Source organism: Coturnix japonica, chromosome W, assembly GCF_054131305.1.
Source record: "Coturnix japonica strain WE chromosome W, WE-NBRP24, whole genome shotgun sequence".
Taxonomy (NCBI): domain Eukaryota; kingdom Metazoa; phylum Chordata; class Aves; order Galliformes; family Phasianidae; genus Coturnix; species Coturnix japonica.
In genome coordinates, this window is record NC_140701.1 from 4,326,340 (window position 1) to 4,352,331 (window position 25,992).

At 37.6% G+C, this 25,992-nt stretch overlaps 2 protein-coding genes and 1 pseudogene across 5 annotated transcripts; all 3 read right to left on the minus strand.

The window, feature by feature from the left end:
- On the minus strand, positions 1 to 13,106 carry LOC146754303 (kinesin-like protein KIF20B). 4 transcript variants are annotated; one of them, XM_085527602.1, is made up of 12 exons: positions 12,954 to 13,106; positions 11,539 to 11,734; positions 7,890 to 9,093; positions 7,311 to 7,449; positions 6,767 to 6,889; positions 6,206 to 6,367; positions 5,651 to 5,815; positions 3,188 to 3,388; positions 2,685 to 2,765; positions 1,830 to 1,956; positions 1,150 to 1,292; positions 1 to 136 (listed from the first exon to the last, which is right to left on the minus strand). In XM_085527602.1, exons 1-12 carry the CDS (start codon positions 13,104 to 13,106, stop codon positions 56 to 58), a joined length of 2,775 nt encoding a protein of 924 aa, XP_085383728.1. In that variant the 3' UTR covers positions 1 to 55. The 4 variants fall into 4 exon arrangements, with proteins under 4 accessions (XP_085383728.1, XP_085383729.1, XP_085383730.1 ...); XM_085527603.1 differs by lacking the exon at positions 3,188 to 3,388 and adding an exon at positions 4,897 to 5,016; XM_085527604.1 differs by lacking the exons at positions 3,188 to 3,388; positions 5,651 to 5,815 and adding an exon at positions 4,897 to 5,016 and having other exon boundaries at positions 2 to 136.
- LOC146754304 (kinesin-like protein KIF20B) lies at positions 12,953 to 23,251 on the minus strand (annotated as a pseudogene).
- On the minus strand, positions 23,206 to 25,992 carry LOC146754305 (uncharacterized). The gene is made up of 5 exons (XM_085527512.1): positions 25,971 to 25,992; positions 25,385 to 25,535; positions 25,111 to 25,194; positions 23,440 to 23,526; positions 23,206 to 23,317 (listed from the first exon to the last, which is right to left on the minus strand). The coding sequence occupies exons 1-5, from the start codon at positions 25,990 to 25,992 to the stop codon at positions 23,278 to 23,280; spliced, it is 384 nt and encodes a 127-aa protein (XP_085383638.1). The 3' UTR covers positions 23,206 to 23,277.

A 25,992-nucleotide genomic window follows, 5' to 3' on the forward strand; every position in this document is an offset into this window, starting at 1 on the left:
AGTTTTAATAATACGATAAAAGTATGTCCTGAGAAAGGGGAACAAACATGCTTCTTCAAGGTTTTTTAGCTGTTCTGGATCTCAGCCGTCGCTTGATGATCAGATGATCACTTTCCTTCTTTTGTTCTTCAGATTCCTGAAGAAAACATTTCAAAAGTTACTCATCTTTTCACACAAGACTGACAAGCTCTTCTTGACCCACGCAAACATATTTCTTCCCCTAAATGGATTTCAGAATGGCATTTGCTTATTATATTTTATTCAGAAAACTATGGGATACCGAGATCATTTTAATGCAGCTTAATCACAAGGAACAAATATGGAGAATGTACAAAATCCTGTTTATCTTAAAAAAGCACACACATCTGAGGAAAGCCTGAAGGCAGCTTTCATTTTGAAATACTTGTTTTCAAAAGAGTATTATAATACTTGTTTTGTGAAACATGAAGCTTTCAGAAAACATTTTTAGCCTCAATCCCTGTAGCTATGACTTGCTCAGAATTTCAGTTCTCGGTTCAGTTCCATGTTCTCAGAACTACAGTGAGAGAAGAAATTGTCTCATCTTCTTCATCCTCTAACAAAAAAAAATAACATTTCGGTTTCTGCCCCTATCATTCATCAAATCATCAAAAAATTCAGAGGGATATTACAGTATGGGCAAATGATCACTATGCTGAACAGAAAAAGGACTCTAATATAATTAAAAGATGCAGTTCCAACAGAGCAAGAATGTTCTTAGCACAATAGCTGCCGACAGAGTCATGAAACTGGCACATCAGATCCTTTGCAAGTTGGCTTAGACAGGAGATCATAGTTTAAGCATACCTAAAAAGCTGTCTAAGTTGTGCTCTAGAAAAGCGTGTAGTAGAATAATCCCACTCCGACACACTGAAATTATCTATGATTCCAAATTAGAAGACATCTCCGTGATTGCTACATCACCTACTTAGTAAACTGTAAGCCAGCCAAACACAGAGATCTTTGAGGAGAAACTAAAACAGAACAGCAGGAAGACCAACAAGAATGACTTGGTAGAATAAAGAAATACCTCAGTACTTTCAACCTTCTCCTGCAAATAGATGAAACCTCCAGTCTGTTTGGACTCCTTAGTAGTTTATTTTAAGCCAAGACTACAGTATAATCACTTACCGAAGAAGCAGGTATATCTAGAGGGCCAGAAACGACAGTGGAATACAGCTTCCTTTTGGATCGTTTTGGCTTGGTCTCTCCTTCTTCGAGACTTTCAGGTTCGTTTGATTTAGGAGAACTTACTGCTGACATCAGCTTCTTGGCTAGAAGAAATTTGTTTTGATACATAAACCAATCAACTTACTGGTTTTGTGAGTCTTTAAATCAATGAATGCAAAAAAAGCTTCGTAACAAACTTGGTTTATAAATGACACGTAAAATTTAAGTGAAAATACTCAGAAACTGTATTTGTTCGTCGAGGTTCTTTATTGCTTCTATAGCTGAAACAGTTTATAGCTTCAGGTACGGCAGCTTAAAGCACGCATTAAAATGGAGTATGAAAGACAATCATGGCTCAGAAGTCGCTGGAAGTCAGAAACTTCAGCAGGAGTTAAACAACAGGCCTAACTTTCGTGCTGACAGAAGCACAAGACAGAACCAACTTTCTCTGTATACTTGTAGGTTTTCACAAATGTAATAATGAATCTCTGAAGAGACGAATAAATGCATTTACTTCATAAATCAAAGGACAACTTAACATGGCAGACAAGTCTAAGAAAACATACATTAATAGCCTACAGCAGAAACAAGCCATTCTACAATGTCTAGAAAACATGGAATAAAACTTATTCTACACCAACCTTTAGAGTGTATAATAGAAGGAGAGCTTTGAATAAAATCTCCAACTTTTTGCAGTGTTTCATCCTTCTTTTTAGTCAGTCTTAAAGCATGTACTCGCTTTCTCAGGAAGTAGTCTTTTCCGGATTTCTGTTCAACAGAGATGTGAACATGTGAAACAAGAGCATTGTTTAAACTTCATTTTAGTTCAACGTTATTTTAAGTTGACATTTTGAGCTTTACTACTGACACCTCTGTTCATTATGCTGATGATACCACAACGGCAAGTAATGTAGACAATTTTATATCCTTTAGGGAGTTGTCAAAATCTCAGCTATTTCAAGGCATACGTTTCTGAAAGTTTCTTAATAAGGCAGTAGTTTCTTTAAAAGTAGCTCCCAAGCTGTGGAGTTGTTTCTTACATAAGCTGTTCTAATTACATAAAATAAACAAACATACAAAACAGAAGACAACAGATGGGAAAAATCTACTACTCATACTCTGACCATGCCAAGGATACTGCTATCACATGTGAACATCTGTTTTTAATAACTGCCATGCATATTAATGATATGAACCTTAGTTTAATACAAGGGCTTCACTTACAAAAGCACACGATAATACACTAAAGCTTCTCTTCCCAACTATTCAGTGTGCAATATCCTTCCCTCCAAATCATTACACAGTACAGCCATTACACGCTCTGGGGACAGACTGACTTGCCCTTTGGTTAGCTTATGGAATTTAATAGGAAGAGCTCATAAGCATGTAAGATTCCCATTCAGGTATACACATAAGGATAAGACACTGCTTCTTTCGTGTGACCACACAATTACAGGAAGTCCCAAGCTAGCTTCAAAACTAGAACAAAAACCAACCATTTTCTTGTCACTTGCAGAGGGTGAATTAAAAGCCATGACAGATTTTGTATTTTTCGTGTTCTCACTTTTCACAAAATCCTGGGAAAATAAGACAAGTTTCAGCCATGATTCTTTTGGAAAGAACAACAGATGTCACACTTTAAACACGTTTCCTAATAGTAGGGAAGTATTTGCTAGTGGTAACTATTCCACTGTAAATCAAATAATAAATAAGCATCCAATTATAAAAACAGGACATTAGGATATCAGTATTAGACATCTCATGATGTTTAAAAGGTGATTTATGTCTACAGGTTTCAAAGAAAATACACAATGAAGTTAAGAGAAATTCCCTTAAACCATTATCACTGAGCTTGGCTGTTAGTTTTGTTCATTAAAGCAGTTCATTGATTAAATTCTTCAACTACTTTACTGAGGTAGAAATAGCATTTTTTTAATGCTTAAATGAGAATGGTAAAAAGGCATCAGATATTTTGTTTTCTGTTGGGTCTAGGTCATACCTCATCCATGTCATCACTTCTTTTATTTTTTGCCTTAGGCATTTTCACTCCTAAAGGTATCATGCTGCCGTGCTGCTTTATCTCCCTCTTATCAGGTTGCAGAGGTGTCAGTGGGATTTCCAGCTCCGGTTTTGGGAACCGACTAGTTTTGCCATTTTCTGCGGACACTCCAGAAGAGTCGAGGACAGTTTCCAAATGCTCCTGATAGCACAGAAGAATTTTAAGTGCAAGTGTTAAGGTAGCCATGAGATTAAAGAGCTATAAAGCATCTGGAAAAGGATATGTAAGCATTCGATTTTCCTGCTGTAAGAACACTTGTAACAGAAGGAGTCTATTTCAGTTACAGCAGAGTTTTACCCTTCTTTCCTAGAACTTATTACATTTAAAATTATTTCCAATCTATGATCACAAAAAAAGTTCTCCATGTTAAACTGAGCCTGATACTTTACAAGTCATTTTTTCTCAAGGGCACAGACAACTACACTTTTTTTTAATAGAGAATGGTGGTAGAACTGACACGATTTTCTTCATCTCAACTCTGCTGCGTCAGAACTGGGCAGGAACAGGAGCATTTGATTGAAGTGTTCGATTAACTTCCAGCTTAATCTTAGGGAATTTGCCCTTCCTCTTCTACACTAGAGATGTTATTTACATAAGTAAGGTCCAGCTGGCAAGGTGCAAGCCCAGTACAAGTCATTAAAGAACTCCATTGCTATCTTTTCCCTGGAGAGAATACAGACATTCAAGCAATGACACCGTACTTAAGCTGAAGGCTATCATGTACCTGCTCATGGTCAAATGGCAGCAAATGCACAGCTAAGTGACAGGGAAATGTCAGTATGCATTTCCCCAGCAGCACTTCCTGTCCACAATCCACCCAATCCTGTTTTTCTCAACAGGAACAACAAAGTCAGAACTGAGATCACCTGGACTCCTCCTTCTCTATGGCAGGAATTCAGCTAGCATATCAAAAATGAGTTCAGATGCTGGTTGAACACATGGAAGACAGGCTGCTGGGGACATCAGAAAATGGTAGATGGCTGCTTCTACTGCTGCTAGTAACTAGCAAACTCCAGTGTCCCAAACACAGACTAGCAGCTTTTACTACTTACACTGTTCCGACCCTCTGAGGGGAGTCTTCTTCCTCTCAAAAAGTTACCAAAGATTGTAGAAAGACAAAAAGTAGTCAGAGCCACTTTATCAGGCTCTGCTAAGAATCTGAATGGAGTATCACCACCCACTGTATTTCCAAGAATTAAGTTGGTTAATAAATACTTTGTTTTTAAAATATATGTAACTGCTATTTTATGAAAGTTAGCAATTAAAAACTTATATAGGAATGATTAACATCATCTGCTAACAAAACAATATCCAGAAATCCTGCAGAGGAAGAAAATAAGTTCAATTTGCTGTGCCCGTTTCAGTGGCTCCATGAATTTTTTCCAAGTAACTTATCTAATCATGAGCCACTTCATAAGCATTAACATGAGGAGAGTTTTCAACAGCACCTGACAAAAATTCATCACACAATTGTTTCAACAGCTTTTATTCCTATCAAAGGCTATAAAAACAGGTGATCTGATCACCTTGAAAGGGATAAATAAATTAAAACTTGGGAATTGTTTAGAGAACGTGAGATCTTTTGCTACTCATTCCTTATCAAAAGCAATACAATCACAACATTTTCAGATCTGAAGTTTCATACTAACCTCAGATTCATTTAATGAAGTGAGGCTCCTAGTACATGGACGTGACAAATAATTGTCTTCAGATTTGCATCTTAATGGAATACTTTCTCCAGTTTTAGTTTTGCTTTGTTGTTTCCTAGGCTGTAAATATTTAAAAGGAGTAAAGATTAGGCTATGCATTAGACCTCCAAAATATCTCGAGTTTTCTAAAGTTACAGTGTAAAACCTCAAGCTCAGACACCACATGAACACGTAAGCTGAAACACAGCACAAGTGTGGGAAGGTAGTAACATCTATTCATTGTGTGATCTTCAGATACACCCTACTGGGTCTCACTAACAGTCTCAGGCAGGATTCTGCCTCCAAAAGAGAGAAAGCGAGACATTATTTAGGGACAAAATCTGTAACGCTGGTCGTTTTGTCATCCATTCCCCCCATACTCTGCACGCTCACAGCTGCTATGTTAGAACACCAAAGGCTAAACCTCTGCCTAATCTTCAGCATCCACATACGAATACATGGAAAACTGCATGGAAAAGTTCCATAATGTACACAGAGAGATGGTGTTCTAGTAAATAAAATAGTTTTGAGAAGATGAGAGCTCATGTTTGAGTGGACGACAAAAAGAACCAACAAGTACTCATCACTGAATATGTAGTTAAAGGACTATATGCTAAGAAAAATTATTCTAGCTCCAGTATCTCCTAGGAAAACAGAAGAACAAAAAGGGGTTAACAAGATGTTAAGTACTTACTTTCTATAAATATAATCATACCTTTTCATTTACAGAGTCATTTCTTCTACTTTGTCTTTCTTCAAGTAAAGGTATTTCTGGCAAACACTGAGGGCTACTGTGGTTAATGCGTTGTTTTAATTCCTTTATAAAGTCATCTTTGTCAGCCAGTTCTTTTCTTAACTCTTCTATCACAGTTGCATTATCCTAATAAACAGTAAAAACTGCTGAGTTGTGGGATTGGCAAAAGGAATTAACACACACAAGCTACTGTCTGAGTATTGAGCCTAGCTTGGGATCTAGAAATGCTGTGAATTATCGGAAAAAGCTACAGATGTCCAGTCTGATTGTAGGATCATAAGCATCAAACTGACATCTGCTTATCTGAACTACTGAAAAAATTGAAATTTTAGTAATTAACAGAAATTCTGTTTCTGAAGAACAAAAATAAAAGCTGGTGCTTTTTTTGGTTAGTTGCACATGATGTCAATACGACAGTGTTCAAGAACAGAACCACACCCAGAATACAAAGAGCAGGTACAGGAGTCTTACAGAATTTATGGGTAGCTAATCAGGTAGGAGGAAAGGAGAGCTGACCTTGCTTGAATCCTTTAAGGCAGATTGTCTCAGTTCTGCTATTTCTGTCTCTTTTTGTATGACATTAGAAGCCAAAGTTTTGAGCTGTTTTTCCAAAGCTTCTACTAACTGATCTCTCTCCTCACGCCACTTTTGAAGATTATGGTCCTTTTCCTCCAGCTCCTATATTTCATGATGAAAGAAAAGCATACACAGTAGAAACAAGCAGAATTTTTAAGACAGCCTAGAATTAATAAGTTTTTCATATAGCATAAATAAGGACTCAAGCTGATAAAAAGAGTTTATGGTAAGACATTTCAATTAACATATCGTGATGTCACTCAACAAGATCAGGTTACATGCATGTATAACATATGTATTTACTATGCAGATTATTGTATTTAAAGCAATCTGCCAGTGCTCTGTAGTGACTAATTATTTGAATATCTTTCATGGTCTACCACTAATTTCAGTTGGCCACTTTCATTTTGCTCCAATTTTTTTTTTTTTTTTTGACCTTTTTCCTGTTGCTTGGAAAACCTGCATCATTCATTTAATAAAAATTAAGAGCAAGAAAAATACCTGTTTAAGTTGTTGGATAGTATAGTCTTTATAATCCAGCTCATCCTTAAACTGGTTATTAATCCTTTCAAGTTCTTCCATCTTGTTCCTGAGGGATTCCTCCACAGAACGCATCGTGGACACCTGTAATGTAAGCACAGCTCACGGTTCATTAAAAGACTTCTGTAATCCAACCTGGCCAAATACTTCTTTGTTAAATAAAGAGGAATTCACAAACAAGTGCTGAGTAGGAAAACGACAGCAAGTGCAAGGTTACCAAGGAAGACATGAATTCATTTTTAAGCTTCAATTTTCCACCCCAAGCACACCCAATAAACTTTCAGACTAAGTACCTGCAAAATGGGTTTTAAGATATCTTCTTGTTTAATAATTAAATTTTAACTATTAACATCACTGAAGCTGAAATTGAAGAAAAAAAATATACATGCTTATATTAAAGAGCCTCTGGAAATTAGTCTATTTCTCTTCAAGTAAATAGCATTCTTCTTCCCAGTTATCAGCGTTTTTTCACAAGACTTAGGTTTTAGGCTTTGGAGTTACAAACCTCGCTTTGTACTTGCTGAATTTGTTTCTTGGCATCAGAATGTTTGTCTTTTAGATCTGCATACTCTTCTTCTTTCCTCTGCAAATCTTTTTTCAAATTCAGTACAAGGGCAGAACTCTCAGAAAGAATATTTTCTAGCCTTATGTTAAAAATAAAGAGACAAAGAACATTACTGTTACACATCTCATGGAAACAGCAATTACAGCTTAATCCATGCCCTGCCTGTTGGTTTCTATTTGTAAATAGACTCTTAAATCTATCTAGACCAGTGACAAGATTTAAACAATTACTTTTGAATTTCAGCTTGCTTCTCATAATCAGATTCTGAAGCAATAAATTATTCAGATGCTATTCTGAGGGATGTACAACAAAACCACCAGCAATCCCCATATTATTCTTTATTTCCTTGCACACTCCTGTTTTCCCTTGGAACTCAAGTAGCATACCAAAGCATCCTAAAGTAGTAGTTTGGCCATTGATAAGCATGCAAATGCATTAAGTCGAAGGGATGTTCCCATTAACTATTTTTAACTCTAGTTCATTCTCAAAGGGCTCTAAGTTAACTCAGTGGTTACTTACGATTCTATACGTTGCACTTTCTCCATTTCACTCTTTTCCTTTTCCCGAAGAGAGTGTTTCATCTGCTCCAAGCTGTTTTTCAGCTGCAAAACTTCTTGAATCAGATTTGCTTCTTTGCTACTTAACTCTTCAAACTTTTTGTCTGCATTTGCAGACTTCTCCTGCAGAGTTGCTGTAACTGTCTCCAGATTCACAATAATAGATTCTTTTTCTTTAAGTAATTCATTGAGTTTTGACACATTGTCTTCCATTGTCTTGTAAGCCTCCAGGCGATATTCAAGCTCTTTTATTTTTACCTCACAGTTGGCAACTTCCTCCTGAAATTGTGCAATCACTCTCTGATCTTCTGCAGTCTTTTCTTCAAACTCCTGAGTTTTCTTTTCTATTTGCTCATGTAACTGATTCACAAGATCATCTTCCTGACTAGTGTGAGTTGTAATCTCACATAGCTTCATTACAAGTTGACGATTATGATATTCAGCATTATTCAGTCCCGCCTTTAGGTTTTCATTGTCTTGAAGCAGTGCTTTGATGTGCTGACTTTTTTGTGAGGAAACATCAACAATACTTCTGCATACTTCCCAAATCCTTTCAAGACTATAGTTAAAGGAGAGGTCCTGCACAAGATCTGAGATGGAAGAAGTCTGTGACTGAATGCATGCAGAACTAATTTGAGATGTCCCTGGCTCATCTTTTTCACAGTCTGAGGAATCCTTTACACTGACAAAGTCAGTACCAATGGCGTGAAACTCTAAGTGACATTTGTATAATTCATCTAATTTGGTCCGCATTTCTTTTACTTGTGACACTTTACCAATTATATATTCTTGGGCAAATTCTATGTTGTTAGTTAGTTGGGCATTTTTGTCTTCTAGTGTCATATTTATAGATTTCTGTTCATCCAGTTCAGAAGCAATTTCCCGATAGTCAGCTTGACCCTGCAGAATTTGTTCACGGAGGGCATCAGCTGTTTCTTCAGAAAAAGAAAGCTCAATACGCAGGCTTGTTACCTGCTTACTGAAATCTTCTTTTTTATTTTTTTCTCTTCTGCATTGTTCTTCAAGCACAGTTAAATGACGTTCCAAGATTTCAGTTCTTTCCCTCGGTGCTAGTACTTCCTTTCGGTACGCGGAGCACTTTTGTTTCATGTGTTCAATTGTCCTTTGCTCTACAGTGTTCTTTTTCTTTCTCTCATTTACAACTACTGTAAAACAAACAAACAAACAAAAAAAAAAAAAAAGGGAAAAGGAATGTAGCTCAGATTGATTAAAATCATTATTACATAGCAGTTCACAACACCAAGTAGCAACTTCTAAGTGAAAAACTGTCGTAATATGCAAGCCATGCCCTCACATCACATAGTATTTGATACTAGTGAAGGAATTAAAGTCCTCTGAACACGTAATCAGGTGCCTCAGATTTCTATACAGAATTAACAGCAAAAGGTTTTCAGTCTGGAAGAACACTTTTACCATGGCACTACTCAAACCTTCCACTCCACACCAGTAGAAAATCTAATTAGATTTAAGAAACATGGGAATGAGATAGATAATTCACAGCTATATTCTTTCTATATTCCGTGCTTCAGCAATCCCTATAAGGCAGCCAGGAATCACTCCATCTACATCTAAATGGTAGATAAAAAGTTCTCTAAGAAATTTCATTCCAACTCATAGTCCTCTTACTTTCAAAAGAAAGATAAAACTCTGGACAAGTTGATCACTTAAGTGTTGATATCTGTCTCTCTTATTCAGTTGATCTCTAAACAAAATATGAGGATTCCTACTTCTGTCCACACTTACTCTTTTGCATATAAAGTTCACTCATAAAGTTGTACAAATTTTCAGATTCAAGTTTCCATAAATATTCCATTAGCTTGGGGCTGTTTTTTTCTTTAACTGGTGAGCAATTAGCTAAAATCACATGCATTTTCTTTCTATCAAAAGCGACTTCTGCTGTATTTCATCACTGCTTTAGAATCCAGTTATGTCCATTCCATAATATGCATACTTTAAGTATTAGAAAAATAAATATAAGTCAAGACTTACTAGGGATTGGGTCACCACAACAATATATTCCATGGTGATTCTTGTACAGTCCTTTTATTACTACAACTACAGAAAGGAAGAATTTTATAGCGCCCACGTGCAGCCTGCATTACATACAGATTCACATGTACTGCATGGAAACAGCCTCTTAACTCATCTAAGGAGTTTTATATACAGCCCTCAACTGATTTAAAAGTCATACAGAAGAAACAGCAGTGGCGTATTCCACCCCAAACCAGGTTTTGGGTTTTGATTGCTGCTCCCAGCAACACTAGTGAGGGGAATATGATTTATAAGTAATCTAAACACTTTATGCTGAAAACAACAAGCAAGCACTAAAGCAAGATAAAGACTAGGGAGAAGATGTGTAATGTTCAGTCTAGAAGCTCCTTACAGAGGAAGTAGGGAAAAAGCATTATTACAGAGCATAGGAAACAAGACCTAAAAGCTCAGAGAATGGTGTAAATACCATGAACTTGCAGCTGAGATAACCTAGCATCTCCTAAAACACTTTTGCTCGTGCTACTTATATAACTAATTCTATAAAAGAACCAGTACAACATACCTGTGCTCATTGTTCTACTGTGTATATTTAACATAGCTAAAGAATATATATTAAGCGGTTTTTGAAATTGGACGCTGTTAATACTCACAAATAGAAGAAAATTTTAACATGATTGAATACTCAGTACTTCTTAACAGAAAACTTCATGCTGACATTGTGACTATCAGCTACCCATTTTAATTCCTATGTGGAGCATTGCTGTCATTAATTTTTAAATGAGAGCTTTGGTCATATGATTAGAACAAACCCACTACTATTTGGAGTATGGAGGAGTCCACATCCCTCCCTCAGTCTCAGGTAAGATGCTTATATGTGATGCCATTCAGTGGTCACATTAGGATTCAATATTTATGCCAAATAAAGGCAGCAGGGACAAATCATCCAAGAACAGCATCTCATCCAAAGAAGGCCTTGACTTTCTCCCTTGCACATATTTTGCAAGAGGAATACAAGAAAGGAAGGGACTACAGCTAAGTTTTAGATTTTCCCTTCTACATTGTATATGCCTTCCGTAATTCTAGGAACACTGATGCTCAGCTGTGCCCAGAAGTGAAGTTAAATGCATCAGAGCTTATCCAAACCATTTTGCTCAAATATTGCCCATGAGCGAGCAATTAGCAGGTCGTCAACAATTTTGATAGTTGCTACAGGAAAAACAAAACAAACAAACAAAAAAAAGCACTTGAGCAGCTGATGCTACTCAGAAGATCAGCAACAGCAGTTGAAACAATCCTAAAGAAACTGCTTTAAAACTATTACCAAATCTGCAAGTGCATCAACAGATGAGGAAAAAGCAGCAAAAAGGAAAAAAAATAGTGCAAAAAACTTTTAATCCTAAGCATTCAAAAATGAACAGCATCGGACCTTCTGAAAAAGGGATATTTACATAACAGTTACTTCTATTTACAGTTTAACACAGTGGCTTTTCTCCTTATACCATAAGGTACGCGCTTCACAGCCTTTTGCTTCCTATCCGGAATAGGAAGCAATTTATTGTTTTGGAAGACACCCTGTTCAACGATGGAAGAAACTGTACCTTTCTTTGGAGGTGGCTCTTCCACAGTAGGCTTATCCTCGTCAGTACTGTGCTTTCTTCCCACTTCCAACTCAGTTTTCTCTTGTTTCAGTGCTTTAACTGAAAGCACTGAAAATTGGCTGCTTTCAGTTCCTTTATTAGTGTTCTCTTCTGCCGGTTCTGCTTTAATGGTAGTTAAATGGTAGGTAGTCTTTTCCTGTATTGATATAAGATCAGTTACATTGAAGCTTAACAAAAGGAGCACTTAAGTCTCAGTAATCTTCTGTAGGCAAATATTTACACAAAACCATACAGCTAAAATATTTACCCGGTGACTCTATAGACATCAGTTACAAATCTCAATAGCAGACAGAACAAGTACACCTTCAGATAATGACAAGTGCAATACTCAGTAGAGTATACAAGGGAAAGCAAGAGCCTAGCAGGTTACAAAGTAAAAGACTTGCACACAATCAAGAGTTTACCAGTTTATCAAAGAATTTCCTGTTTCCAAGAAGTCAACAAAATTACAAACATGGTCAAAGAGCAAATGGTCAGCTCTCATACAAGTTCATCACATCACACTTCTGCTAAGCTGCTAAAATCACTTTCATCGTGACAGATATAATCCAACCTTAAAGCTTAGTCAGCTCTGTCACGCATATTTTAGATTGTGTCCTTGACCACAAGTGAAGCTTCCTTACTTACAAGATGACGATTGTTAAGCCATGCTGGCACTGCCAAGAACTGATTATTCATCTTTAGTAGCTTATGAAAAGAAAAGCCTCAGAAGTGTTCAGGCCACACAATCTCACAGATAGAGTTGGAGCCTTGTTCTTGGAAGAAGTAATAGGTGAGGACATGACTACTCATCACAGTCAGCTTTAACACCATGGAAATACTAAGTTGCAGTGATGCAGACAGTCAAAGACTAAGAAGGGTCAAGTTGCTAAGCTTACAAGGTTAGAGATCTGAGTGACAGAATTAACTATAAATGTTTTCAGAGCTACTTCAGGCTACCAAACATCAAAAAATGAACAAAATCCACCAGAAGTGGTATGCACACATACTTAATCAAGCTAGTCTTCACATATTCAGTAGCTCGCAGTACATTAGTCAGGATAAAGTTTTATGGACTGCATAGAACGTGGAGATATCCTGACCATTCATACTCGTACTTCCAACTCTACTCAACATACTTTTACTGTTGCTCTTCCTCTGATGTAGGAGTGTGAGGCAGGAGTTAGTGGAACACACTGATATTTTTGTTGTTTGTGTTAACAACAACTACCTTCAGATAAATTTGAATTGTTTACAATTTCAAGCGAGTACCAGCTACATACAGAAAATCAGTTTTCCAAAAATGTGTTGATTACAAGCATAGAATTAGTGTTTTCCTTTTTTTGTATAAGGATACAGAGATGTGTAAAACTCACACAATCTTTTACTTTTTCTTCTAAATGAGATTTTAAGTCTTGTAGCTCTGTAATAATGTCATCTTTCTGCACCACGATGTCCATTAGCTCTCGAATCCTTTCATTTTGTGCATTCATTTTCTTGGAAATAAAAAATAAAAAAAATTCAGTCATCAGTTTCTAATGGAGTGTTAAGTAGCTGAATTACACAATGCATTAAAGGCAAATTCAGTTAAGCTAAGCTCCGTAAGAAATCTATTAATGGAGCCTACTGGAATAGCATTTTAAGCTACCACAAGTTGGTATTAAAACAATTTTACACAACATCTTCTTGATAAAGTTACCTCAGTTGCTTCTTTAAGTTGCTCAACAGACTCATCCAATTTAATCATCTGCATTTCAAAGTCTGTAACACACAGAAAAGGTTGTATTACATAAGTAGCCAATAGATAGTTTATTAAGTAATCAATTTTTCCAGATATTCTAACGTTTAGGTAGCTTTTGAACAGATTAATTAATTTGCATGTGGTCTTGACTTATTGGGAGTGATTCAAAAGTTTTCTATATTTCTTGGAACGAAAACATTGCATCAACAAGACATAAAGAAGAGTAGAGATTACAATATAAAAGTAAAAATCAAGATATAGACATTTAACCCCATACTTACAAAAGCGTAAAGCTGCTAGTTGCAGTTTAAAGGAGAGGGGGGGAAAAAGAAAAGAAATAACCAAAAACCGTGGAATTGCTGAACCTGAATATACACAAGGAACAAACTATCACTTATCTACAGGCTATGGTTCCAAAGGTAGAACACCTCCTCTAATTCCTACTCAAACTGGTTATTTCTATTTTATATTAATGAACTATTTCTGTCTTCTACCTTTCACATCGCATAACTCACCTTTGTTCTTCTGCATCAGCTCTTCTTCAATTTTAAGTAGTTTGGTGTTTTTCTCTGTTAGCTCTTCTTTGGTCTCCATCAGTTCAAAGTTAGTTTTCTCCAGCTGCTTTTCAAACCAGCCAGTATCTTCCTTCGGGTCCTCCAGGGATACAATGGAACTATGTGCTGCCTCAGCTTGCTCTTTAATATCCATGACATCATAATGCACAGAATCAAGAATGCCCTCAGGATCAACACAGGTGTCAGGCACTATGCTATGTTCTCCACCCTGAAACGTAATTTATAATCAGTTAAAACTGGTGAATAGCTGACTACATAATAGCTGTTATTTCTACAGATAGTCTGGATAGCCACTATGAACACAGCCATACAAGAAGTTTTTAATTTCAGCTTCAAAACCCACCTCACAAATTCACATACAACATGACAGTGATTCATATGGGGGGAAGATAAGTGGCATTCTAGTAACAGCTAATATATTTCATAGTATTTGATGTTTGGTCACTACTTAAACCAGTTTTCAAGAAATTACAAAAGAGTTATTGCAGACTCCAATCCTGCTTTTAACCTCAAGAGTTTCACTAGGCCAACAATGTACAAGAACTGCCACTTCATGCAGCCATAGATTTCTGCTTTTTTTATGTTTTGAGTTTCCAGTTGCATTCAATGCAACTGATCATCATCTTTTCAGTTCTTTGTCTTGCAGCGCCATATCACCCTCATAGGCTGCTCCCTCTACTTTCACACTTAACCTCTTTCAGATAAGGCCACAATCCAAGGGCACACATCCATCAATTGTGCTTCAAACACAAACTCTCAGCACTTCAAAGTTTTCCATCAAGACTGTAGCACTGATCTGACAGCTTAACTTCTTCAGTGTTATAGCACTCACTCCTACCCATTCCGCTTAACCCCCACTTTCCCACTGAAGCATCTGATGGCCATAACACAGCTTTTCAAACTCTTTACTGCTCCACTTCTTTTGTCAACACTTGAACTGGACAATATTCAAAATTACAACAGCAGCAACATATGGGGTAGCTGGATTTGCTTTCCTACATGGGATCATATTTTGAGAAGAGAGAAAAATTAAGTAAATAGCATAAAATCTCCTCCAGATGTAACAAGTTGCTTCTTGTTAGGTTGAATACTTTTTAGGAATGAGATTCTCAGAAGATGCTTCTGCCCTCACGCCCCAAAGAAACACAAAGACCCCAGTAGAGATTTTTAGAAAACTCTGTAGGAAAATTAAGCTCAACTAAAACACTAAATTAAAAATCCTGACTGCTGTATGGAGACAAACACCCAGATTCACTACAGATACTACACAAATAGATTCATATTCTTAGAAGAACAGAATTTTTTCTTTAAATGCAAATCATAAGTACTGATCAACAAAATAGACTACAACATACTCACTTTTTGTGCAATAGCTGAGAATCTTAGCACATTGAGTGTTTCTTCATAGGTTGAAGCACACTGGCTGATGTTTGCTAACATGTGTATCTTCCCTTTTCCACTCAAGAATCCCTGAAGAAAGTGTGTTAACTTACTTTCACGAAACGGTATGTGCTGCTGCACCCTTTGAAGAGAAAAACCACAACAAATCCCATTAGCAGAAGTTAACAGCTTCATTTCAATGTGAGAGCTATCCAAGTGGAAGACAACACATTAATAACTGCACTAGTCTTTAAATCATTTTGAGTTGTGGGTTGTTTAGAATTTAATCTTTTTGCTAGTTTGCAGACAGGTTGTATGATTGTTCCAGCTACTATGCAGCCATTATCTTCTTAGACAACCCACGAGAACATTTAAAACAAAAAGTACATTCAACATCCAGCCTAAGATAGGTCATACAGCCTCACGTTAGCTTAAATTCTCTCTCACCTTTCTCTTTCCCTTACCACATCTGGCAAACTGACCTATCTACTTCTAAGAAAACAGTACCCAACAAAATCAGAGATAACCACTCTCTCAGTATATTGTCTCTAGGAAAGGACAATAGTAAATACTTTGGAAATAAAGAAGCATATACTTATCACAACATCTCTGGTGTTTCCTAAACCAAGGTTAAGTCACTGAATCAAACAGCTGGTGATGTACAGAAAATTAGGAGAGAACTCCTAAAGCGTGACTAAACACACTGTTCTCTAGTGAGGTTACCTGCTGGACTCTTTACAGCTACTGAATTCTGCCAACAGAGCTAAAAGCTTCACATAGCTACGCTCCTGTCACAACACACGTGACCCATAAGTAGCTTTAGTGCAGGAGTGGTAAATGAGTTCTTATTTTAAAGAAAATTACTATCAAAGTCATCACTACATTTCCCCCATATTGTTAAAATTTCAAGTGATCAGGACCAACAAATAAAACAGTTCTGAATAAATCAAAGCACTTTAAGCAGCAGCTAATTTTAAGGAATCCTTCTTCCCTAGAAAGGACAGACAGATAAGAGACTAATCCAGTAGCAAGGCCTATTTTCATCTACTTTTAAGCATAACAGAATTTGAATAGGCTACCAGGCACAGTGTGGCATTTCATGAACACAGAGCTCACCTAATCTTTGGGACAGAAAGACACCTTCAAATGAGAATCAGCAGAGAATTCTGCAATTATATCCAGCTGTGACTGTAAATAAATACTACATTGTTTAAAATACAGAAAGCTCTGTCTGCACTCATTTAGAGCACAACCTCAGACAGAAGTAGCAAGCAGGCTTTCTTCTCTCTGAATTTGGTTAGCTAGATCAGAAAGAATGATGAAGTTGCATCAAGGTTTGGAAAAAAATATATATATATGTATATATGTAATTATATATATCTATATGTATATATGTAATTATATATATCTATATATAATTTTTCTTTTCCAAATTATATATATATATTATATATATTCTGACCATGTCTCTTGGCTAGGACAAAGCACAGCAATATCCCTGAGGAAAACTGTTACAGCAGAACTAAATGATAAATGCAACTAACTAACAAAGGAGGAAAAGGTCTAACATTTCACACATTTAAAGTGAAAATAGTGAAAACAAATTTTATAATCTGCCCCAGGACTTGTTTGAGAAGGCAAGGCCAGAAAAAAAAACAAAAAAACCACAACGCTAATTTGCTTAAGTCTATGATAACACATTCAGAAATTTAGAACTGGAATGGTTTTATTTGAAAAAACAAACAAACAAACAAAAAACAACAACAAAAAGAAGGCAAGTTTATAGATCACTTTCTTAGATCATTAAGTCTTCACACATCTGCAGAAGCCTACAGATAGTTTTCACTCATAACATAGTTTCGTACTCTGCATTTTAAACAATAGTTTAAACATTGTACATGATATCTGAAATTTACAACTAGTTTACAGGTTGTACAAGGACTTACTTTGACTGCTGACTGATCTTGAGTGCACTAATACACTTGCTTAGAGTTAGGAGAGATGCATTGATATTTCCACTCTCTTTCAGTCTGTCACCTTCATTGCACGTCTTGGTATTCCTTTCTGAACCAGCAAGATCACACAGTGATAATCTGAAGGCAGATAAGGAAAATTAAGTTTTCTTGCCTTTGAATGTACATTGATTATTTATCATTTCCAACACAACCACTCCTCCTAGAGGAACAATTTCTTGAACCCTTTCATGCTTTTTAATGTTGCTTTCCTAGTGAAGTTGCACACTACTTCCTGCCAAACTCTTTTCCAACACAGCTTCCATTTTTCTGCCATATTCTTCCTTCTGAGGATTTACATTAGTTCAGAAGTTGAGTGAGAAGGATAAAGGAACACTGTGTGGAACAGTGGGCACAAGATATAGAACAGCATTACAACTTGATGGTTTAGTACTGCATAATGACAGGAAATGGGGAACCACCACTCATACAGGAGGCTGTATCAGGGAACCTAGTGTCCGTAGCCCAATATCAATACATCAATACTGAAAGTAACTGACAATTTCATCCTAAAAGAAGAAGGGAACTCTGCTCTGAACTTACTCATTGACTCGTGTCACTCGTGGCATTTCAAGGTCTTCAATTCTTAGTACCTTAATTGTAAATATACTGTGGCTAAAAGGAGAAATGAAGCAAGGTCAATAGCCAGAAATACACACATTTTCTAAAATCTGTAACATCTGTTCAAAACACTGCTGGATTTATTCCAGATTCAATTAACAATAATTCTACTAGATGCATTAAACCTTTTAAAGAGACATTCCGTCTTGGTTTATTTTGCTTTTCTTCCCCCTCATGAACCACCATTACTTACATGGAAGAAGGCTTAGTTATTTTGTTGAGAGTTTTTGATAAAACACTTAGCTTTTGTATGCACTTATCTGCTTGAAGGACTAATCCTTCTAGTTCAAAGCACTAGAATCACAAACTGTCACAAAATATCACATGGAACACTAGATATCAAGCCTTTTTAAAGCCTCTTCCCCGAAAAAAAGCCATAAAGAATATTTTCATTCATCCCTCTTCCCCACACTATGTTACACCCAATGTTAGTGAAGGTTTCCCACCTTCAGCTGGAGCAAGTATTTAGCTTTGTGCTTGCAAAACTCCGGTGTTTCTGTCCCAGTTTAAAAAGTCTGAAAGCTTCTTTAGAATCAGAAATCTGAACCCACTGCAAACCTTTCAAAAGAAGGAAAAGTGATTTTTGCAAGCTTCGCTAGCAAAAGAGAAAGTGAACAAGAAATAAGGTATACAAACTAAGAACATTTAGTTAAGACAATAAAATACTTCATTAACTCTGCCTCAAACATACGACAAGCTGATGGCAGATAAGACTAAGATTCTTCCTCCCACAGAAAAGGGCAAGGTATAGTATAGCACAACAGTTTATCCTACCAGTATACTAAAGTATGTTCCATCCAAATTAAGCAAGCAGCCTTAGTACTGAAAGTACAAAAGCTAAGTTCTTAAACTACAGAAGCCCAAAGTTTGTATTCACTGGTGCAGAAGTCAATCTGAGAAGTTTTTTGTTTTAGCTTGTAGTTTTTATTGGGGATGGGTTATCTGGATTTTGTCTGCATTATAACGACTGTATGGCTCTCATTTTCAAGGATGATGAAGGCAGTGGAGTTCACACAGGCTTTATGGGCAAAGTACAGGAATAAGGAGAATACTGTTGAAGATGCAGATACGTACATGTAGCTTGTTGCCTTCACATTCAAGCAGACACTTCTAGAGCTACACTGAACACATTTAAGAGTTTTCTATCTCAGAAGAAACATGTTACACTATTCCATGACAAGCTTGGCAGTTTGCAAAGTATTCTAGTTACCTTTTACGTAAGAATATCCCTTGATGTCTTGAGCAAGGCAAAGTGTCCTTTTTTTTCTGTCATTTGATAAAGGAGCCAGTAAATCATAAAAACATTCATTGTAAATCTCAAAAAATGAAACCCAGAGAACTTCACAAAATCATCTATAGATAATCTGCTAAGTTGGTCTGATCCTTCTGAGAGATTTTCTGCACCTGCAAAGTAGAAAATATTACAAGTCAATGTAGAGACAGTAAAACTAGCTGCATTTAAAAATAAGTAATAGTTAAGCTTACAGCTTAAAACTTTTCCCAGAACATAAACACAGAGAATCCCCACCTCTCATACAAACACCAAGTATCTGGAAGTCAAGACGCTTGCCCTACACATTTGCAAAGACACGCCTGCTATAAAGCTTGCTTTTTCACTTCCAAAACCCAATCTAACATCTATAGTTGGGTTAGAAATATTCAGAACTCTTCAGTCTTTACAATATAGAGAACTGAACTAGTAAGGACACTTCGTTCTGACTTTTTAGGGAAAAAAAAGTATTTAGTGAGTTCTTAAGTGCCCTAAAGGCCTGTCGGAAAACCACTAGGGATCTTATCAGAAATCATACTCTTTTTCTTTGTTTTACTTTCACCTCATAAAACCAGGTTATGATAGATGTCCCAGTAGTCTCCTAGCCATTTTATTCCTTCTGTTTTCTGCCCAGATGTCCTGCCCATTATTCCGTTCTGTTACAAATAAAAGCTAAATAATCCTTTTATTATCAGCATTAGCCAAAAAAGCCAGTCGTTGACCTTACAGAAGCTTTTCTAATTGCTACTGTTTAATATAAAACATACCCTTAGAATCAGCTGGGGATTTGTCATTAGTGCTGTTGTGATGATCTACCTACGAAAGAAAACAGAGACTTTAGGATTTATTATTGATGTACAGCACCAATACACCACTGGTTGCTTTTATTTATTTATTTATTTATTTATTTTATTTTAAAAGCAGCTGTATTGCTCTACCAGAAAACAATACAGTATAGTTCCAAGGTGCCAACACAAAAATCCTGGCTACACGTTTTGACTGGTTTCACCTTACTACTCATTTCTGACAATTCCTTTACTATAAGATCTGATGCATTTCAGCTTCCTGATTCAGAAAGAAAAAGAACAAATAGGGAGAGAATCCCCAACAGGAAAAGGAGTTATTTAGTAAGATGATTTTCAAAAGCCTATTTATAATCTGCATTTTACCCTTCATGAATCTTGGACTCCTGAAATATTTTTCTTATTGGGATTTTCTTAATTCAGGACTTCCATATCCTATGGCTTATTAGGTCAACTCTCAGAAAAGGAAGTTAAGGTAGAATACTTGATCACTTAATGTAGATAAGCAGCTTATTATTTCTTAACTCAGGCTATCAAAGTGTTACACAAATGAAGTTATGACTAAATTTTGTAAATATAATATTTTTAAGTAGTTTGGTCATAGAAAATACAGAATAGCTCCCAACATGTAGATCTCATGATGTTCATAGATGTATACTCAGTTCCCAGGCTTCAGGTTGTGTTGCTTTTTTATAGAGCACAAAAGTAGAAAGAAATTCTCATCTACTGAAGAGGAGGAATCTCACCTACCAGATACAGTATGCTTAGAAGTAAAACTTTTAACATAGAAGTTTTCATCTACATGACACTCACCCAGATCTGGCTTTGTATAGTCAGCAAAGCTTGTACCTACTTAGCTTATAAGGTCAAGTATTTTACCTAGGAACACGGGTCTTGAAACTAGAGGAGGCACCTATATCGCACGATCACATCTTAACTCTCTAATGGAGTAGGATGAGATCAGCATATAGCTGTTCACTGCATTTTCTTTCCACATACTCACTAAACCTAGAACAGTTTTACACATCTTTGGTTCATGTAGAAGACAGGTGTTGTTTTTCCCCGAAATATTTAAAGATCATTGGAGCCAGACTTCATACTCAGCTGTGCTCTTGAAATAATTCAGAAGGAATTTTACTGCCACCTGCCTTTCACACTGTGAAGTCCACACTTAACCACCTCATCAGTAAGATCAAGTTAACATACTCCACAACTAAAATACCCCAGTGTGGTGTAGCACACCACTAATAAGATGCTTCATTCTTTTTCAGCAGGAACAGAAAGACAAATAGAAAACTGTGTGTAAATACAGAACCCTCTTTCATTACAGAATGGAAAGGATAACACTGAACTATCACAAGATGCATGTACTCATCATTTCTTTATAAAGTAGTTTCCTACCTCTTTTGTCAGACGAAGCAACGAATTTTTAAGAGCAATTTCTTCTCTCACTTTGTCATTAGTCAGTTTTACGTAATCTCTCCACCGAATAGGTTTCAGATCCATTTTTGTGTATAGCCTTCCTCCAACAGTTTTAAACAACATATCCATCGTCCTTGGCAAAATACCAACATCATCTTCTGTCCCTGTAAGCAATACACAAAAGAAGGGCCAGGTTACTATTGTAAGCAACATATAAACATAAATGAAGACAAAGATAACTGATTCTAATCTCAAAGTATACACAAAGAATTTAGAGGCCAGTTACAGTCTGAAGCAATGTTTGCAGTGTTACTAGACTGTTCCCTGAAAAATACTGGCTTTAAGCAACAGCTCACATCCCATTCCTTAGACATTACAGGGCATCACTTTAAAACAGCCAGAATATTCTGCATAAGCTTAGCCTTAAGAAGAAAAAATAACCCACAGCAAACTCCCACATTTAACAGACGTGCAGATTTTCAACTGTTTACCAGGCTCCCTTCCCGCTCTGAAACAACCCTGAAATAACAACCAGAGTGATGTCTCTGCTACAACATTCCCTTCGTCCCACAAACCCTATTTAGAAATATCTACAAGTCTCATAAAAACTGTTAGAGTAACTCAGCTCCTTTGCCATTGCCTTTTCTTGGAGCACACAACTACCTCCACATCTTGCCTACTTCACGCCTTAGTTTTTCCACTGTCACTAAATACCAAGCAAGCTTCAGTGTTTTAAAGTCAGTCATGAACACAAGAGAGGACAATACGCAGAAGAATTTCTATAGTGCTGTATGGAAGGTGCATAGAAAGATAATTTTTGAACATACTACCCTGTTGATTCTTAATATTTAAGTCCTAAAAAGGTATTACTATGGGAAAGTCTTCAGCTCCACGCATATAAAACTATTGGAAATACATAGTAACAGAACACTAAATAACAGAAATAAGGGGAACTTGTTTCCTGTGAACCCAATCGTTTCATTTGTTATGACAATATTAAACATAAAAAACAACTGCTCCCAGCCAGAAAGGAGATTGATGTATTATTTCTGTACTACTAAAGCTCAGGGAACACAATCTTCTATGCTGCTGTTATTACTAAAATCAGAAATTTGAAAAAAGATTGAAATACCTTGATCAAATGTTTCAGAATGTTTAATTTCTGCCTACAATAAATCAAACAAACTCAGACATACTTTGCCTTCAAATAAAGAACAGCATTTAAGATGCACGCATTTATAGTAGGAACAAAAACCAAAGTTATTGTAGTGTATGCTGTCTTACACACTTGTAAATTTAGTAATATTTGTTATGGAAGAAGACGACTTTTCAAGGCTACTAGTATTCAAAAGAAGGCAACGTACAAGGCCTGTTGAGTAACTAGGTAAGAAGTCATAACATCTCTCTCTTCTAGAAGTAGTTCTCACTTTAAGAAATTAATTCAAGGAAAAAGCATTTCTGCTCATACCTTGGAATGTGTAAGTTTTCCCAGCATTTGTAACGCCATACGTAAAAACAAGGCAATTACATCCTTCTAAGAACTCTTTCACTGGTTGCTTCACAGTACCTTCAAAGAATTCTTCTTGAGTTGCTTCAGGTCCAAACACCTGAATGTTACCAAGAAGCTGGTTAATCTCTTTATTTTGTTTAAGCAATATTTAGGTACTTGTAAGGAGTCAGATACACGTTGATAATTCTAAAGACAGTTAAGAAAAACTTGTTTGCTTTATATGAAGTAACAGAAGACAAGCAACTTTTTCCATAAATAACTTAAAATCATTTAAAGACAATTAATTTTCCTGTGAAAAGGTGAACTTCTGTGTTGCCTGTCCTAAAGTTTTATCGCTCATTCTTCCCAATGAGCTCTTAGGGGACTTCAGTATAATGCTTGTTGAGTCCTCAAGTGAAACACATCCCTATTACAAGGAAGCACAAGTAATGCAGGCATGAAAAAAGTTTTAAAAGGTCATCTTACAGGGAAGAAAACATATATACTTTAAGGGTTGTTTTTTTGTTTATGATTAAATAAATGCCTTACCTGTGACCCATTTGCTCTCTCCCGTGCCGTAAAGGGTTTAATACGCAGGCAAACTTGTATGTGTCCCCTAGGCTCCAAACTAGACCTCTAAAATTAAAGAGCTGGAAGTTAGAAATCTGACTAGATCCTCTGTTTGATGATTAGCACATTAAAGCAGCATTATTTTCATCATCCTATTGTAACAGACTCATTTGTTAACACAGGAAGTAATAATATTTTACTGTTTTCACAAGTGCTTTGGACCCTGCTAAACTTCTTAGTCAGAGCCTAGAATTTCAGAACAAGTACTACTGCAACACACTCCTGTACTGCATTCAGGCCAACTATAAACAAAAGTACTCCATTATTGTGCTTCTGAGACAATGTTAGCTTCATCCACTGATACCGGTGCTCCTCATAAGGTATCAAAGCAACACCACACATCTTGGTCTAGTCTATGCGCAGTCTAAAAGCATAGTGAAGATGATTTTCATCTTCTCTGTAAGATTCTAATGCTTCTTATAAAGAAAAGAATTAAGTTTATTTTTTTATGGAGAAACAAGCTGCCTTTGTGGTCCTGAGGGCCCCTTTTTGTCACCTGTTGGGCACAGCAAGAGAGCTTTTCTTGTACAAATCTATGCCCTGTGTACCTTTCTCGATCCCAAAACCTAGAGTTGTGGTGCAGACACTGGATGCTGAAAAGAGCAGTAAAAGAACAGAAGAGGGGAAAAGCAGATACAGGTAAGACACCTAAAAGAAAGAAAAAGAGCAGAAGAGAAGGAAGGATACGGTTAAGAACAAAGGACAGAAGATGGAAAGTGCTATAGAGGATTGGACTGGACATGAGCAGATCAGAGCTACACCAAGGTGTGGCTTCTCCCTGTGTCCCTATCCACCACTGGCAACATCCCCCAATGACAGGGATGCTGCTGCCCTAGCAGCTGATGGGGTTGTGGTCTGGGGTTATGTTCTATGCGGAGCCTCGACAACCTGCTACAGACCGCCAGTTCCCTGACACTTCTTTTTTTTCCAGGTGCCTGCACACAAGGAACAGGTGTTCCCCATGCCCTGCATGCTGGTAATTAGTGTGGGCAATTACTGTGTGGGAATTGGGGGAGGGAAATTCAGGGGTGGGATAGTGAGGATGAATTGGAGGGGGCTGGGAAATTGTTTGGGTGGGATTGTAGAGATCAGATATGACTGCTAGGATGGGGGATATTTGGTTGGAAATACTGTCATTTCTATTACTCATTGCTTTGTATGATAAGTTATTAAATGCTTTATGTTCCCTCTGCTACATCTTGCTTGCAGTCATTTGTGCAGTGACAAAGGTCCTCAGCTCTATATGCCCCTCCAGGGCAGGATGGAGCACCACAGATGGCAGTGTTCCACAGCTGCCACCAGCAGCCCCAGCTCGTCCCTCCACACCTGAGGTGTGAGTGGCTGTGAGAGGAATGTCTCTGTGGAAGTGCAGCTCATTCCTCCCCTCTGATGGGGGCAGAAGGCATCTGCATTTCCCTCATGGCTCTTATTTCCTGTGTTACTGTGGGAAATGAGCTGAGCCACTGTGGCTCTCTACTATGGCAAGCTCTGCAGCTTTGCCACTGTCTTTATACTCAGCTATTCCTGTGTGTAATGCTCCACACTTGGACCCTGCAGAGCCCAAAGGCCTCCTTGGCTGCTGTTACTCACCTGGACATTGAGGGTGCTGGGTCTCCAGTCTGTACCTGCTTCCAGGTGGCACTTGCAAGACACTGCGAGTCCACCTGGTTGGAACTGCAGTCAACAAACACAAATGTGAAAGAAATAAGAAAGGATTCTTTCATTTCACAGGCTTTCATCTCCATTGAAAGATGTTCTGCTGTGCAGCACAGCTGGGAGCATTTCATATGTGCAAAAAAGGGGGATAGGCCCTGGCTGTGCCGGGCCCCAAAGCAGCCCCGACTGTGCTGGGTTCCCCTCTCACCTGGGCCCTGCAGTGGCCTCAGCTGTGCCTGGTCCCCCTCTGCTCTGGGCCCTGAGCTGGCCCCAGCTGTGCCTGGTCCTCCTCCATCCTGGGCCCCAAGGCCCTGCCTCTGCCTGCTCCCCCTCTGCTCTGGGCCCTGAGCTGGCCCTAACTGTGCCAGGCCCCCCTCTGGCACAGGCCCTGCCTCAAGCCCCGCCCCCTGTGGGCAGCAGTGCTAGTGCCTGTTGGTTTTGCTCTCTTCCCTCTTCTTTCCCTGTTCTCTTCACAAATGCTTTCAGATCCCCCAGGATGACGTGCACTGACACTGCTGCCTTCTTCCTGCACAAACTTTCTGGGCAGCTCAGCTTTTTCTACAGAGCAGCGTGCCTTTGGAAGTGCTTGGAGGATGTAAACTAACAGCAAGAGAACACTGAGCTCTTCTGGGTCTTTCTAGGAATGGCAAAGAGACAGGAGAGAGTGCTCAGCCTTGAGTGGTTGCTTGTATGCAGAAATCACAGTTGTCAACATCTGTGCTGTTTTGCTGTAGGCAGTAGTGTGTGACAAGAAGCCTACAATTATCAATTTAGTGAACGTAATTAATTGTAACAGTTCCCCTTTCTTCTTCCCAT

Excerpts from the sequence above, each read along its gene's own strand:
- LOC146754303 (XM_085527602.1), bottom strand. The coding sequence starts at position 13,106 with ATGACTGAATTTTTTTTATTTTTTATTTCCAAGAAAATGAATGCACAA. Across the intron at positions 6,368-6,766 it reads CTATCCAACAACTTAAACAG|GAGCTGGAGGAAAAGGACCA; the intron begins GTATTTTTCTTG and ends CATGAAATATAG. Across the intron at positions 3,389-5,650 it reads ATGACTCTGTAAATGAAAAG|GAGCATTTGGAAACTGTCCT; the intron begins GTATGATTATAT and ends CTGTGCTATCAG.
- LOC146754305 (XM_085527512.1), bottom strand. The coding sequence starts at position 25,992 with ATGGGAAGAAGAAAGGGGAACT. Across the intron at positions 25,536-25,970 it reads GGGAAGAAGAAAGGGGAACT|TTAGGGCCAGCTCAGGGCCC; the intron begins GTTACAATTAAT and ends GGCCTGGCACAG. Across the intron at positions 23,527-25,110 it reads CCAGCACCCTCAATGTCCAG|AGGTCTAGTTTGGAGCCTAG; the intron begins GTGAGTAACAGC and ends CTTTAATTTTAG.